Source organism: Argiope bruennichi, chromosome 6, assembly GCF_947563725.1.
Source record: "Argiope bruennichi chromosome 6, qqArgBrue1.1, whole genome shotgun sequence".
Lineage (NCBI taxonomy): Eukaryota > Metazoa > Arthropoda > Arachnida > Araneae > Araneidae > Argiope > Argiope bruennichi.
Window position 1 is genome coordinate 112,858,816 of NC_079156.1, and position 18,056 is coordinate 112,876,871.

Below are 18,056 nucleotides of genomic sequence, written 5' to 3' on the forward strand. Positions count from 1 at the left end.
AGTTAAAAGATATAAAGTAAGATTATTCACATTTTAACATAAATTTTGTAATGCCTAACTTAAATGCAGGAAACATAGACAAAACATTAACGTAAATCATAAGCCTGATTCTTAAGAAAATTGATTCAAACTGATTTTATTTTTCACTGATTAATGATTACACAGATGTGAAAAAATAACCCTAATATAAGAGTCAAAACTTAACAGTTTTTAATGTTTGAAAAAGTACTTAATAGATGACTGCTTTTGCATTTTAGCCCATGCATTGGCAATATTGCCAAGGCCTTGGAAATATTGCCAATTCAACGCCTTGCCTTCCTCATTTAATTGTGATAAAAGAAAACTAGGCTGGATTGTACGAAAGGTGGATAGTCGCGAACCGAATACTCGGAAGTGCACTGTAATTGCATCACATAATAGTTAGCAGATTTTGAAAATTTTAAAACTATAGAAAAAGGGTTATTTTATGAAACAGATAAGAATTTTAAAAACAGTTGCCTTCGCGAAAACACGAATAATCGTTTTATGGACGATGATTTCCCCTTATCCTTTCTTTTCCAGTCGTTATCAGCTTTAATTTTAACTACCCCGAATTTGTTTCAACTTAGCATGCGTTCCCACGCAAAGGGCGTATCTTATTTCGATTGTGAATGTTCTTTGAGTTGCAGATAACGAAATGACTCAGAGATATCAAAAGTCGTACGTATTTTTCCCGAGAAATAAAGTAACAAAAGTCTTTCGTAAAGAATCGCATACTTTTGTTGTTGCAATATTCGGCGTAAAATGAACAAGATGGTCACAGAATCGTCTTTATTGGCTTGCTATATAAAAAAAACGATTATGCACACTTTTATGACCTAGAATAATTTTTCAAGGTAAATATTTAATAACTGAGTTCTGCTTGCACGATTGGGTCGTCAAACAAATTCTTATCAGTAGTCAGCGATAATTTACGCTGACTATACATAAGAAATTATGAATGACTACATTCAGGTGAATAATGCAATGCGGATACTTTAGATGAAATAGTTCTACGCATTTTTGCGGTATATGATAGTAATGATTTTCATTTGTAATACCGATTTTTTATTGCACTGAGTTTAGATTATTATCTTTCAAATCTTAATCCCTTTCTATTATATTAATTGATTTAAATATTTAAAATAATATTCAAGACTATTCACTTTCGTGAGATGATAAATCATATAATCTATACCATGGATAATCTTGAATTGTTAATGACTATATTTAGAGACTACTGAAAAAAAAACGAATAAATAAAAGTATTTTTTATTTGCTGTAAATAGTAACTATTTAATAGATCAAAGAACAGCCCAAATTCAAAATACGACGTATTATTTTTTAAATTTGATACGTTTTTATTAATTTACTTTCTGCTCTGTCTGTTTGTCTCTTCTGTGCAAATTTTATCATCGATTTTAAACTAACTTTCTAATGAGTCAGAGCTCTGAAAATGTGAATATAGTTCGGAGTTGGATGACAATGTTGTACTAACTCGCTTTCTTGTTCGTTTTTTTTTTGTCTGATTACAGATTTCAAATTGATTAAAATTTTCATTATCGACGATAGCTGGCACCATGCTAAGCTCATCTGAAAGTTATTTGAAAATCGATTGTAAACTTTCACACACACACAAGACTAAAAATCAAAATTATTATTTAAATTCAAATAATTAATATAAAACATTTTTAAAACGGATTACACAGTATGAAATAATTTCTCCTAGCCTCATACAGACTTATAACAGCATACATATTATTCTGAAAATTTCTGATTGTGAATTTTAAAAATTGAAACAATCTATATAAGGTTATAAATCTATATGGAGCTAGGAGAAATTATTCGATATTGCTTAGTCCATTTTAAAAAGTGGCATATTAATTTTTTTTAAATTTAATTAATGATCTTATAAATCGGTTTGATAAATATAAGTCTAATACATTCAATACTTTACCAATATTTCTTACATTGATTTCAGGTGCATTTTAAATTTGAAAGTAAAACGGTTACCTTTGTTTCAAACTAAAATTTACAATAGATGAAGTAATGTCGAAAAAATGAATCGTTTAAAATCCTCTTAAAGTATTTGAAAGAAACCTTGCTTTCATTTTCGATTCTCACTTCTAAATTTCACACAATTTTTATTTAAAGTTATATGACCAATTGATTTTCATTTAATTTTTATTTGGTAAAAGATATAACTTTATTATTTTCATAAAGAAACCTTATTTATATTTATCTAAAGTAATTCAAATTTGAGAAAAAAAAATATGTTAAGCTTCATGTTTGATTACAAATTATTAAAAGCTTTCCATAATGTTATCAAAATTTAATCGGTCAAATGTTGAAAATTAACGCGAAAAAACACTCAAAGCAGGACAAAATGAAGATTTAAATTCCTGAATTTCGAAGGAATTAAAACATACAGGAGCAGCCTTATTTCTCTGTTACTTGTTTAATATGATATCTCAAGTTTTATACAAGAATCATAAATATTTTGAGAAAATTCACAACTTTTTAATGAAAAGCAATAACAATTCAACCAAATTCAATAGTAGATTACATTTCTCCATTTCAATAACTACACGATAGCAACAGAAGGGGTCTCCCTGAAACTTTCTTGCATACTCTGCAATAAATGTATTTATATTATTAATTGTATGCCATTGGTGATCTATAGTTACAAAAGAACCTACGTCCTTGTGATCTCTGGCTGTTATTCGTTAGGATGCTGTTAATACACTAGGGAGAGTGGTCCCCCCGATTCCTTCTCGTATGCTCTCCAATAATTATTTATGTCCCTCCCATCCCGCGTAAAATTCAGCTTCAAGATTCGTTCAAGGGCTGCAAGATCTCAACTTCAAGACTCGATCGCACAATAAATAAGCTTTATAGGTAGGACTAAAGTATGTTAAATATTTCAGACATGCTCACATTGGTGGAGTTTGACGACTCAAAGCAGCATTTCATTGAAGAAACTTCAACAAAGGCCTTCTTCATTGCATTTATTTCATATTGCTACTTATTCTGATTTCTTTCAATTTTTCTTACAGGTGGGCGTGGCAGGTCACTCCTCCCATTATGGTCAATACCCACCCAACAAATTGGGAAAGGCGTCCGAGAAAGGGGAGCAGTACTCTCACGAATATGTCTTCATGCCATTACCACCGAATGCTGAAGGTAGGGTCTTTATAAAGTCATTTTCCTTTTTCTTTATCTTCTTTAAATAGATTCTAGTGAAAATAATATTCATGAAATATATCGAACATATAGAAAAGATGAAATATATCGAAATATATGGAAAAGAATTGGAGATTTTTAAAGAATTTTCACATTTTAGAATACCAGTATCACTAATATCAAAAAAGATCTTTGAAATTATTTTTATGTTTCTACTTACATTTAACAACGTGAATAATCTATCAAAAGATTAATGGCCACAGAGTGTATGACTAATTAACAATCGATCAAAGAACAATTCAGATAATAAACATTTTTTGTAAACTGATTTATTCATCAACCGACAGTCCACAAAAATCACCTGTTTGAGATGATAAAATGCATTTCTTCAAGCAATCAAATTTAAAAACAGGATTTTCCTGAAATAATGTAAATTGTTGCTTCCACTTAAATTTTTTTTTTCCTTTTCAGGCTTAGATGCCCCCATTGCCGTGCCAGGCCCTCCCCTCATGTCTCACGGCCATTCACGAGTCGGCCACCCTGCCTATATGTACCAGCCACCACCTGGTAAGTTCAGAGGAGGTAATGAATTTCCTAATTCTTCTATATTCCTTTAAAAGAAACAGTTTCTTAAATTTTTAATGTTGCAAACTTGTGCATCACCAATATTAAAATCTGATAGACTCACTCTACTAAATGTAGTGATATGTAACACGATATAATTTAAGCATCGTTAAACGTCATAATAAATCTTTCCTTTTTTGGTTTAAATACATTTTAAGAATAGAAGTGAATTCTTGTGGATTTTTATATAATCTTACATTAAAATGACATGAAAAATGATAATTGATTCAGGAAACGCATGATCAGTAGTATCTGAATGCCAAATAATTGACGACATTTTGAAATTTTTGAATGCATCTTAAATGCATCGTTTTAGTGACAATTGACAAAATTTAATGTAAGGACAAAAGTATTCGTACGAATGAACTGAAATTTTGCTTAATATAACCTTGTCCTTCGAATTATGTGAAAATTTAAGTGGTGAAACCTGTAAGTTTTTTCTGTATATTAAAAATTACTTTTAATGATGAATGTGTGTGCAAAATTTACAGAATACTTTATTTATAATTTCATAGCAAAAAAGATTTAGAAAATTAACTGTAATATTTTTAAGGTATGAATAAAAGTTCAAAATTTTATTTTAAAGTTAGACGGTCTAACATATGTTAGTTCATAATTTCAAAACGAATAGTCCTGGAATAAGGAAATTTTACTCCCAGAAGAACTTTTGATGTAGTTTTGAAATTTTATAAGAAAAAAAAAAGCCGTAGTCTTTGGAAATTTTGAAGTTTTTCTTATTTCGCTGTACACTAACATGACAAAAGTCCTGGGATATCTTCTAATAGTATATCGAATTTCCTTTTTCCCTGCGAAATGCAGCAACTCGTCTTAGCGTGGACTTAACAAATCGTTGGAAGTCTCCTACGGAAATATTGTGCCATGCTTGCATAAACGTAGTCGGTGCAGGATTATGTGCAGGAATTGACTTATCGATAATGTACCATGAATATCCAATGGGATCCATGTCGGGCTATCCTCATGACCAAATCCCTCGCTGGAATTATCTAGAATGTTTTTAAAGGCAATCGCGAACAGTTGCGGTCTGGTGGCATGGCTCATTGTCTTCCATAAAAATTCCATAGTTGTTTAGGTACATGAAATTCGTGAATCTCTGCAAGTAGTCATCAGGAAGCTGAACATAACCATTTCCAGCCACTGATTAATTCAGTTGGGATAGAGGGACCAGTCTATTCAAGTAAAACAATTGAATAATGATGACATCATTATGGAGCCATCACCAGTTTGCACAATGCCTTATTGATAACTTGGGTCCATGGTTTTGTGGAGTGTACACAACACTCGAACCATACCATCCGCTCTTCGGAACTGAAATCGTGACTCATCTGACCAAGCTACGTTTTTACAGTCGTCTAGGGTCCAACCTATATGGTCACGAACCCAAGAGAAGGGCTGCAGGCGATGTCGTGCTGTTATAGTGAAGGCACTCGAGACGGACTTCTACTGCCATGGCTCATTAAAGCCAAATTCCGCCATAGTGTCCTAACGAACATGCCCGTCGTTGTCCCACATTAATTCCTAAAGTTATTCCACGCAGTGTTACTTGTCTGTTAACACTGACAGTTCTAAGCACACGTCTCTGGTTTTGGTCATCACATGCTAGCAGTCGATCACTATGTTGTCAATGGTGGGAGTTTATGCTTGAAATTAAATATTCTCAGCATGCTCGTGTCACTGTAGATCTCGTAATGTTGAACTCCCTAACGATTTCCGAAATGGACTACCCCATTCGTCTACTTCCAATTACCATTCTGCGTTCAAAGTCTGTTAATAACTGCCATGCAGCACTAAGCACGTCAAATGTTTTTTTACTTGAATTCAAACTAAAACTCTGCCAATGCACGGCCCATTAATACTTTTGTACGCGATGTTACTGCTATCTCTATATTTGAATATTGCTATTCTATGGCTTATCTCACCTCAGAGTATAGACAGCAATTTTTAATTCACAAATCTTTAAGTGTTCCTTAAATCCTTTCAAATGATATCTTTTTTATGATTGGATGATGCCAGAATAAAGTTGGGTGGCTCCTTTTTTTTACTGCGATTGTACATCAATGTATTGTCAGTATGCAATACAATTTTTAATTTATATTGCCATTCCATTTGAAAACAACACTAGTGATATTTTGAGACCATATAAGTATATAATGGCATACAATTACATTGATATATACATTAACATATACAATGACATGCACAATTACATTGGCATATACAATGGCATGCACAATTACATTGGCATATACAATAACATATATAATATTTACTGTTACAGAGATGATATTTTAAAATAATCAGAACATATTAACTCGTTCTTCCTTTTATCTCGACCGTCTCATAATATACTGACATATCAAATGTAGTTACAAGTTAACAGTTGTGATTAACTGTGTTTATTTTCATTATTTGTAAACTAGAATCATTATCTGTGCTAATTTCTGCTACATCAAGGCTTGTAAGAACTTTTGAATTCGTGATTTATTTAATTTAAAATATTCCATGATCTTTTTCTAGCCATAAAATGTTTTGAAACCTTGCATTTAGTAAATAAATATGAATATTATTAATTAATTAAAAATAATTAAATTGGAATTCTTTCAAAAATAGCAGCTCGGACATATTAATCGGAATCTACGATTGCAAGAGATTTTTTAAAACCGATTATTCATAAAAGCTAAAAATTCTAAAAGAAGAGGATTCTATGTAATTTTTTTGAAATTCTAAGTATATTTCTGTTGCGACCTTATTTGTGGTCACGGCTAGAGTTTAAGAAGCTAATCCATAAATGATAATGATTTTCTAAAAATGTTGAAGTTTCCTAAATATTTTATTACATTAGATAAATAATATATTGCAAAAGAATGCCTTTTTTTACAGGATATGACGAAGTACCTTACTTTGCATACATTACCCCTGGACCAGTCAGCTATTGAGTGAACAAGGCACAGTAAAAGGAAATGCATATTTCAATGGAACAGTCATTTTCATTTTACGTTACTGTTATGTATCTTATATTTATACAATATCTTTCTTCTTTATATATATATATATGTTTTACCTTCATAAAGTGTTTATTTTCTTTGTTTACTACTTCTTGTTTGAAAGAACATGGAAAAAGACCATTTTTTGTGCTGTACATTCCAATCTAGATCAATTTAGTTTTCTCCAGTCATAAAAGTAATCAGAAATTCTAAAAATTATTCTGCTAACTCGTCTCGTTTTTTCCCATTTGAACAAAGGCCAAACGATTTATTTAAAAAATATTCTTGTTTATTTACGAAATTTTAAAATAAAATGGTACTGAATTAGAATTTTATTTTCCTTTAACTGTAAAAAATACTCGCTAAGATTAGTCATATAAAAGATGATTAAATGAAATTAGTATGTATTTAAAGAGTTAAAGAAAATGAATTACAAGCAATAAAATAAACATTGATAGTAAACTTAGAGAATAGTAGTTCTAAAATACTCTTTTTTGCTTCGATTTCTAGTATACTAACCGCATTCTAATATCATTTAAACTCCTTAGTATTTGTTGTTGATATTTAAAGAATACATTTTTTCTTTAATGGAACTAGTTGGTAAATTGATATTTTTGGCCATTAATAATCAAACAATTTATTTTAAAAGTTCCCTTTTTACTCATTTTGTAAGAATATTTTTATAATTTTGCTTATTTTAAAGAAAAACAATCTAAAATTAAAGAAATCTTTAGATTAAAAAAGACCTGATTTTAGAAATACCTAATTTTAAAATTTTGAAAAAGTTAAATTTGAATTAAAAAAATGAGATAAAAATCTCCTCAGTTTTCCTCACTTGGGGTAGGAATAAGACTTTTGGTTATATTCTCTTTTTATAACGTAGGGTGACCGAAAATTCAACATATATACAATTCTGAGAGGTAGAAAACTCGAAATCAAACCAAATGATATAGAAATGTACGATCAGAAACTTGATTACTTGGATGATCTAGAAGATATTGAAGATGCAAATTAATTACTGATAAAAACTCTTTTTTTGACGAAACTATATACTGAACAGTATTATCTACAGAATACCCGTATTCACATGAATACTAGAACAAACGCACAAATATTTGGTGATACAGTACACAACTATTCGGATACCATTCCGTATACAATCCTTTCTCCATCAAGTATTTCATATGCAAGGTACACTTCATCAACTCAGTGTTCATAAACAGTTCTGTTTTCTTCAGAATTAGTCAAAGCTTTAAATGATCAGCTTTAGAATCCAAAAACAACTCTGATGAACTGGGTTCAGTAGCCCCTTCGGTTGAAGTTTCTTATCAGATTTTTCTATGTGAATTTTGCATGTTTTTGTGCCCTAAAAGATTATATCACAAATTGACTACTCAGACCACCCTAAGGCGCACGAAAAAAAAAAAAAAACTGAATGACCGGACCACCGCGACAGCAACACGGCGGGAACTATAGTTGAGTTCTAAGGGCCATCACCGACCATGGTACAACTCTTCTAATGGGAAGTACGTCCCATCATCTATGGGGGGTATCCAACCCCCACTTTTTTCTGTACCCACCAGGGTGGTGAGAACCAACCACCATACCGGAAGTGTCTCACCCACATTTTGAGGTGCCTCCTTAATGGGAGTCTAAAAGATTATATGTCGAATTTTGAAACATCCTGTATAGCTGCTTTTTAATTAGACAAGAAAATGAACAGAAAGTGTTGACATCACTAGGAGACATAGCAATTTTTTTAAAAAAAAGATCTAGATTGAAATGTATAGAACAAAAAGCAACAGACTGTAACTTTAGAAAAAACTGTACATTTATTTATGCTCAAGTTGCGAACTGTCTGTATTTGTTTGTAAGAACATGTTTCTGTGTTTGCATAGACATGACATCATTGTATTAAGACCATCAGGAAGAAATGAGGGATAGATTTTGGAGAAATGTTACCATTTAGTTTATAAAAATGGCAACACATTACTTTCAAGAGCTGATATTGAAATCTTAATGAATCTTGATGAAGAAAAGATTCCATATTTTGATAGATCAACTAATATGAACTACTAATTGTCATTCATTAGATAGAAATTGAAGAACATGAGCATATTATTATTTAGAATAGAAGCAATTTTCTCCCTCTTTAATTAATACGGTGATGGTTTGGAATGATGATAAATGCTGAAAGATATTTCAATTATTTTTCTTTATATATTTCTTTGATTAAGCTTTGTTTTTGAAAATATATAGTATTTTATAATGTTTTGTGGCAACTTTAATTTAAATATCTGTTTTTCCATTACTCTACACAGACATTGCAGGGCTGAATTTCGCAGAAATTTCACTCAAAAACTGTCAAATCAGACCAGAAAATGCATCTTTAATTGTAAATTGAAGATCAGTTTAGAATTGAATTCGATTTTTAAAATAGAGAAGACATTTGATTTTGTTCTTAAACGCAGAAATTATTAGGAATTTTAGAAAATCGAAGTTGTATTCATTTAGAAGACAAAATGTTGGAGTAATGTCTGTCAAGTTTCAGTTTTTCAGGCTGAACAAAACTTCTCAAAGTTGTTACACTTTTTTTATGTGTTTGAAACCAGTAATGTACTTTTGTTTTTATGTATTTTGTATGACAAATAAAACTTTGAAAAATGAAATTTGTCGATACATCCGTTGTCAAGAATTTCTTATTCAAACTTAACTGATATCATTTCGGATCATAACAAAAATTTTGGTAACAAGAAGCAGAGCCGGCTTTCTCTATAAAGGAGACTAGGTACATAAAACCATTTGGAGCCCTAAATTTTTTATAAAAAAAAATTACAAACACGAATACACATTGCTATTGAGTGTTTATTTATTACGTGATTTTCTTTTTGCTACAAATTATTCTAGAAATTTTATAACTTTTTTTTCGATTCTTAGTATAGCAAGTGCATTTAAGTGTTCTGCACATATGCCTAAACAAAGACAATACTTTGTTAATTTTAATTTGCTGAAAGAGCACTCAGCATTTGCCATGGTAACTGGCAACGTAAAGAAAGGTTTTAATATTGTTAATACATTTAGAAATAAATCATTATAATTATTATTTAGTATGCATTGCAATATGTCTTGTGCGTTATTTACATCTCTTTCATTCAAAATCAAATCCCGTAACAAGTAAATTTTTGGAGTAGGTTTTCATCTACATCTTTGTTATAAAAATTTGCATAAAGTTTTTGGAAAATTTTTCTAATTATGTTTTTTTTGTTTCAAAGTTTTTATAAATATGATTAATTTGAAATACTTTTAAATGTATATTCTATTTCTATAATAACAGTATCAATTACAATGTTAAAAAATATCATCTAAATTCCTCTACCGGGTTTTTTACAAATTCGGAATAGCTAGATATTTCAAAATATAATCTTTCTTTTATGTTTATTTTTAGAAAATGTTCTGAAATATTCAAATTATGTTCTGTCATTTTTGCTTTGTCTAAAAGTGGGCTAAATTTTGTATTTCAATTTTAAATTAAAAGCCGAGTTCAAGAACAACTGTTTTTGTTTGAAATAGTTTATTGATAGTGTTAATTTTGGACAATATTGCAAACCCTACTATTAAACATAAAATAAATAGTATTTATCGTTTTGAGTAACAGACTTTTAGCTTCAGATACGTTATCTATCTTATCTACTTTATCTATCGTTATCTATACGTTATCTACGTTATTATCGTTATTTGCGTTAATAAATTCTGCCAAAACGTTACAAATTTTTTCAAACTGCGTATACACTGCTTTAACCGAATCAATTTTGGCTTCCCAAAGAGTATCGCATAATTGTTTAAGAGTAATGTTTAAATGCTATTATAGAATTTCCCATCTTTTTGTAGATGTAGAAAATAAGCAATATAAATGTTGCAATATCCCCCTAAAAACATTTGTACAATATACACTGCTGGAAGCAGTATCACAAATTAATAAATTAAAAAAGTATGAAAGGCAAGGCAAACACATAAATTGAAGGAGGGTTTAGAGCAATTATTTATACTATACTTTTATATTTCCCTTTCATGTTGCTACCGTTGTCGTATGCTTGCCCTCTACAATTCATAATATTTAAATCTAACTCACTAAATATTTCCAGGAGAGTTTCTGCTAGTCCTTCCCCAGCCGCATCAGTTGTTTTAATAAACACTATATGTTGTGGCTGGTTCGTGAGTGCTTTGAAAAAAATTAGGCAAATAGAAAACTTAACAAATTTATTGCAGATTCGTTCGAGTTACTCTGCTCATTAACTCCTTCTCCTCCAAGAGCAAACACTCGAATGACATCACTCTTTTAATTACACTCGCGCTAGTTGCATAGCGCCATCTATGAACGTTTATTTTCTAACGCTTCAAAATCCAATCACTACACTATAAATGACTTATTTATGGTTAATTTTTTTCCTCTTCAAAATTTACATATCTAATAATAGCTGAAGTTTGTTCCTTATGGGAAATATCAGGAGTATAATCCATTTGGATAAAGCTGCTTTTATATCGGTTTTAATTTTGTTCAAGACTTCATTTCATAATGCAGGAATAACTTATTCGTGTGATCTACATGAATGATGCACAATTCTATCTTTAGAATTATTTTCTGTTAATACGATCCATTAGCACAAAGTCGTATTTACTAAATAATTCGATTAAACTTAAAAAAATTTCCTTCATTAGGAGTTCTATTATTTTCATGGGTTTAACGAAATGGAAGATTATTACATGATAAAAATAAAACCCCATCTACATTTTTTTAAAATAGTAATTTGTCATTCCGTTTCCTTATTAATATTAACTTGATTTTTTTTATTAATAGTCAAACATAACTTTGGTAATTCCAATCAATAAAAAAATTAAAGTGACAAATAAAAGGCTCATAATCTTGAATTATAGTTGACAGCTTTCTCCAATTATTATAACCACCTATAAACCGTTTTAATTGTTGATTTCCTCTTCTTTTGGAAAATAGTGTACAGCAAAATCAAAATATCGAGTCTTGTGTTTTTAAATAAATTAACCAGGTGCGAAGCTGCATTTCATCATTTGCCATTTTTTAAAAGTAGCACGTAGTGGAAAATGATCTACCTTTAGCATTCCTAGCAAAAACTCCTTTGTGTTGTAAGGGTCAGATTTTAACACAAAATATTCTAAATTTATCTGTTATAATACTTGGTCATAAACCTGGATCACTTATATTCATTTGATCATATCTGTTACTGCCATTTTCCTCATTATTTTCTGATTTGATCATATTTGTATAAACATACGGGTCTTCAAAGAATTGTAAAGTTTCTACATTTTCACTGCAAGATTGTGTAGTTTGTGCGGAATTGTAACTTCTGAAGTCAAAGCAATTTCATTGCCAGAATACTTCGTAGACAAGAAAACAGATCTATTTGTGACTTCTTGAAGTTTAAATTTTCTTCTTTTCTGTTAATTTTCTTTTTTGACACCCAGAGAGATATTTTTTTTGGCATGGACATGATTAAATCTAACAATATTAAGTTTTTTGTCGTATGAAATATCAAAATAATATTTGTAATCTAACTTGTATGTGAGGTAAATGATCATAAATCTACTTACCTTATGTTTATAGTATGTTGGACACTTGCACTAGACTGTAATATATCTGTAAATTTCGTATATTTCCTCACCCACCGATTGCTTCAGTTAAATTTCTTTCTCTTCTTTCCATATTGCTATTATTGTTCAGAACATTTAGTTCTTGATAATGGTGGGACCCCCTGCATAGCATCCGCCTCACCCCACCCCCCAGATGGCCGGCCATGCCAAGAATTGGATTGACACAAAATTCGTTCGAAATAAATCAAATCATTAGGATTATAACAAATCGAAAGAACACTTTCAAAAGAACTCGTACTTGAATAATTTATTGTTTTTTGTTATATACATGAAACTAGCTTATATACTCGTAGTTGTTTGGGCTAAAATATATGAAAATAATTTCATTTCTAATCTATAAAATATAAAAAAAAAATATTTTTATATCAAATATTATAATACATTAAATTTTATAATACATCAAATGATTTTTAAAAACCGCCGAAACTTGCTTTATTCCATAAATTATTAATGATTTACATAAATAATAAGAATAAGAATTACGTGGAATTTTATTCCAAGTTGCAACTTGCAGTTGAATGAATAAAATGGTTTAAAATATCTGTTGTAGTTTGATTCAAAAGGCATGACACCAAGGAAGATAAATTCTTTTTTCTTTAAAAAATAATTTGGAAATAGAATTTTTAATTAAAAAAGATTAACAATTTGGTTAATCATTTTGATATCTACTCAAAATCCTTTCCTTTGTCATTTGTGAGCAAATTTGAGGACCAATTCATAATTAGAATTTCAACAGCGAGCAAACGAATTAAATTTATTTGTGATTCCATTTTCTTCACTGTCGATCACTGCTATGATGAGATCTGCAGCTCGCCGTGACGTCACGCAGTGACGTATTGCATCATAACATCATCACCGTATGACATCATCACAGTAGCTCGTTATTTGTACGATATTAAATGAAGTAAAAGCGGGAAAGTAAACAGCGGATTATTTCTAACAATGAATAAATATTTTGCCATAAATTAATCTCAAAATAAGCGATATTTCAATTTTATTTTCTCGTATATGTAGAATAAATAAAGCATTGGAATCGTCAATAAATACATAAATAAATAACAGATTTTGACTAATCTTCACGTTTTAAATTTTGAAAAACATACTTTTGGTATTATGTCTGTCTGTGTCAAAAAGAACCAGAAAATGGATAATTTCATTTTAACATCAGATTGTGTGGAAAATAAAAAGAAATAATAAATCAGTATTATTTTACAATAAATGAAACACAAAATAATAACCATATTTTTTATTAAATTTGACATTACATAAAGATAAATAAAAAATAATAATACTCCTATTTTATTTCTTGTTATTTAAAAACCAAATCGGATTATGTATAAAACATATTTAGTGATATTTACTTTTTCTTAATTAAATTAGATGAATTTTCCAGTTAATTAATTATGAAAATTTATTAAATATATATTATTTTTGTTAAATTCACCTACCAGAAATTTATATAATAAAATTATGTATTGGTTAATTAAAAAAATTTCAATCTTGATTTAATTAATTTGTATTTTTGAAATGTTTAATATGTTATCCTTTAATTTTCCCGAAACATTTTTAAAATAACGGTTCATATAATGATTAAAAATCTCTCTCTCTTTGTCAAAAAAAATTCTATTATTAAAAATTTCCTATTACTTTTTTCAAGCAAAAGATTGCCACGGTCAAGTATGAGAAGAAGAAAAACTGAAGCTTAAAATAATTTTGATTTAGAATGTCAAATATAAATAAGTTTCACAAAGAGAAAATGGCAACCATGCGAACACAGCAGCACTGATCTATTCAGAAATAGTAAACTCGTTTGGCTTTAATTCAAGTTTGGACAGTAAATCACGTCAAAGTTTGTTTTGGTTTTAAAAATATTTTTATCAAGTTAAATTTATCTTTAGTAAATTCTGACTGGCATTCGATTGTTGAGAATACATGTAAAATCATTTTTCAAAAATTTCCATTTCTAATTTTAACCAAATATAAATATCAGAAAACGAATTCATGCTTCATAAACGAAGTTTCTTATTTATATTTATTACATAATCTTCATTTTTGAAAAAGTTCAAGAGAAAAAAAAAATCAACGTTAAAAAAAATTCTTCAGACTGAAATATTTGTGAGGCTGTTAGTCATTAATAATTTCTTATTTGACGCCTCTATATTTTATAAATGCAATATTAGAGTTCTATTTGGGTGACAAAATTGTTGTACGAAACCCTCCTCAGTTTTTGATTTTGTAATGCGTAAGTATTGTAAGAAAAAAGTAACAAATTTAAAAAATGTTTTAATCAAATGTATCTGATTACATATCCTACAAAATAAGAACAACTTTTGGGTGTATGATTTTGATTAAGGAACAGAACATTCTGTAATTTGGAACTGAACAGCAGCGCAGGGATAACCTGGTTGATAGGGCGTTGGATTCATGTCCCTTGGGTTGCAAGTTCGAGCTTTGCCGGCCGAAGACTCTCCGTGTGTATGATGGCTGGCACACGTATAAATGTGTCGTGGTCACAAAGTCCTCCATGTCGAAAGTAATACCACTGGGGGTACTGGATCAGGGGTGATCGTTCTCTGATTCAGGTCTAAATTACGATCTGTAGATGAATAAATGAAATGCATGAATGATGTCCGCCACGTAAAAAGGCTGTGACGCGTGTCTAGTTAAGTCGAACTTTTGACCCTACTTGGCGCTACTGAAAAAAAGGAGACGCACCCTTGGCATCTAGGTTTGACGATTCTCCACTATTAGACCTCCCTGATTTCGAAAAGCACATTTTTGGGAAAAGTCCGTCTGTCTGTATGCGACAAAGATGATTCTAAAACACTTTGAGCTAGACGAATGAAATTTGGTATACAGACTTCAAACCAAAGTTGTAGATTTCTATCAAATTTTGAGTAGTATCCACTGAAAGGAAATCTGCCTGTCCTGCTATTCGAATATAAATTGACACAATAACTACAAAACGAAGAGAGCTGGATAGCTAAAATTCCTTGCACAGATTTAACGTCCACAGTGTAGACACCTGTCAATGTTTGAACCAAATCCAACAAGGGATTGACCATCTGTAGGTCTGTATTTTCAGAAACACGTAATCATAATAAATCAAAAAACACAAAGATTTAAATATATCAAATTTGGTACGATATTTCGTAACTGAAAATGTAGTTTTCTGTCAAATTTTTATTTCAGTCGACTGGGGAAAGCGAATCTAAAACACAAATTCGATTTTCGAATACTATTAAAAATGCTAAATTATTTTTTTTAACTTTTGTGCTCCAATGCCATTCAAGGCTTTCTGTGGATAACATGTTTATTTGATATTATACGAGAAAGTTTTCCGAGGACCATTCCTGATGGCTTATTTATTACTTTATCGTGTACAGAAGCTATCGTAATCACACACACACAAAAAAAACCCTCAATCGAGTTGCAAATTTTAACGAATCTCCTTGTTTAAGATCCTCCTTTAATCCAAATATTAGGCCGCGGTGACCTGGTGGTAAGGTCTCGGCTCGAGAGCTGTAGGGCTTCAGGTTCGAGACTCGATTCCACCGAAGAACCGTCATGTAAGGGGATCTGTCGCACGTTAAATCCGCCAGGGCCAAACGTTCTCCCGCTGGTGTGGTGTGGAGAGGGGGTGCCAGCTCAAGTATCGTCCTCGTCATCTGACCGTGGTTCAAAATGACGAGGTCCGTCCCAAAATAGCCCTAGTGTTGCTTTAAAACGGGACGTTAATATGAGTAAACTAAACTAATTAGTTCGAACAACACTTTCTTTCTATTATATCTTTCTGTCTATGAATACCATAACTGAAAATGCTTTGACTAGGTGGAATAAATTAGATATTTACATTTAGTATGCAGATTTCATACAAATTGTCTATTCGCAGGAAATATGCCTTTTTGTCCAAGTGCAAGTGAATATGATATCTACGAAAGGCAAAGAATTAGATAAATAAAATCAGGCGCATCGATTAAATATCTAAAGTACAAATCAAATTTTGAGTCAAATCTTCAGTGGGCTCTTTATCGGTCAGTCCTGTATTTTCGCATGTAAATAAATAACTCAAAAGCGCATTAACTTAAATGAATGAAATTTGGTATGCGGTCTTGATACTAAAATTATAGTTCTGTGTTGAACTTTAGATTATTTTGTCACGTTTGCTATTAGTTTATTTTGTCATGTCAAAATTGCGTTTTCGCGTTTCTCCACTATAGTACGCTTTGTGAAGAAATCTGAAAATAGAAGTTTGAGTATTCGCGTTATTTACAGCTTTGCCAAAGGTTTACAACTTTATGTGGGGAATTACAACATCATATGAGAGTATGAGAGCAAGTTTCGGGAAATAACTTCCGCTGACTGACATAGTAATAACTAAGGTTCCTAAATATACATTATATATTATCTGTTGAGAATCATAATGGCAAAAATCTGATATTTTTGAGCAGAAAAAGTAGCTTTCTGAAACATTATTTTGTATGGAGTATTGCATTTAGCATTCTTTATAAACAAGGATTTTAGATATTTTTTCGTCTTTATTACACTTGGAAAATAAAATCAATAAGGTCTGGTATCTCAACTCGAACTGGTGATATATTTCAAGTTTGGTTTGGTTTGGTTATATTAACGTCCCGTTTGAAGCAACGCTAGGGCTATTTTGGGACGGACCTCGTAATTTTGAACCGCGGTCAGATGACGAGGACGACACCTGAGCTGGCACCCCCTCTCCACACCAGCGGGAGGACGTTTGGTCATGACGGATTTAACGTGCAACAGACCCCCTTACACGACGGTTCTTCGGTGGAATCGGGTCACGAACCTGAAACCCTCCGGTTCCGAAGCCGAGACCTTACCACCAGGCCACCGCGGCCCCCAATATATTTCAAGTAAGCCAAGTGATGTCATGGTGTGCTATTATATCTCTGTAAGAGCAAAACTTTTGTACTACACATACAAATTGTGGGGTTGGTTGTTTAGATGATAGTGAATTGAATTTTAACAGATTCTACAATTTTATGCAAAAATAACTGATTAGTTTAATGGAACATTTCATTTCAAGAAGTATATATACACTACATTTCAAATATCGTATTTCCGTGTATATGCATTGCTTTTATCCTGTTCTATAAATAATATTGCCCTTTTAGAGACTGACTGCTTAATATATTTTAGAAGTTTAGCAAATTCTTTCTTCCAGACAAATCAATGCCCTTGCTGCTTATTCTACCGGAAAACTGTCTGATCGTAAAGTTAAGATCAAAGGAGTGAAAACTCTCCGAAATAATAAAAAAAAAATATCTGGCAAAATTTTTGAAATCCATACGTAAGAAGAGCCAATAGAAATATTGGGAATCGCAAGTTTTAAAGTTGACTATAAAAACGACGTTGCTAAATTGTCTGAAAAAACAAAGGATGGCGTTTTTATAGCGAGTTAAGGAATTGTTTGGAATGTGTTGCCTGTCTTTATTTTTATGATGTCATCGACATTCTAAGGGAATATGCTTTTATCTTAAAGAACTTTTTTAAGTTGTCATTTTTTCACGG

The 18,056-nt window shown here is 30.9% G+C and overlaps 1 protein-coding gene across 3 annotated transcripts in view; it reads left to right on the forward strand.

Moving 5' to 3' along the window:
- The window catches only part of LOC129971519 (RNA-binding protein 47-like), a 33,943-nt gene extending 26,419 nt beyond the window's left edge, over window positions 1-7,524 (forward strand). For 2 of the 3 annotated variants that reach the window (XM_056085366.1, XM_056085365.1), the window contains exons 5-7: window positions 3,075-3,201; window positions 3,673-3,783; window positions 6,724-7,524. In XM_056085366.1, coding sequence (XP_055941341.1) covers window positions 3,075-3,201; window positions 3,673-3,783; window positions 6,724-6,779 — 294 coding nt within the window. In that variant the 3' untranslated portion in view covers window positions 6,780-7,524. The remainder of the gene's footprint in view (window positions 1-3,074; window positions 3,202-3,672; window positions 3,784-6,723) is intronic. The other variant, XM_056085367.1, reaches the window with a different exon arrangement.
- The last annotated feature ends 10,532 nt before the right edge of the window (window positions 7,525-18,056 follow it).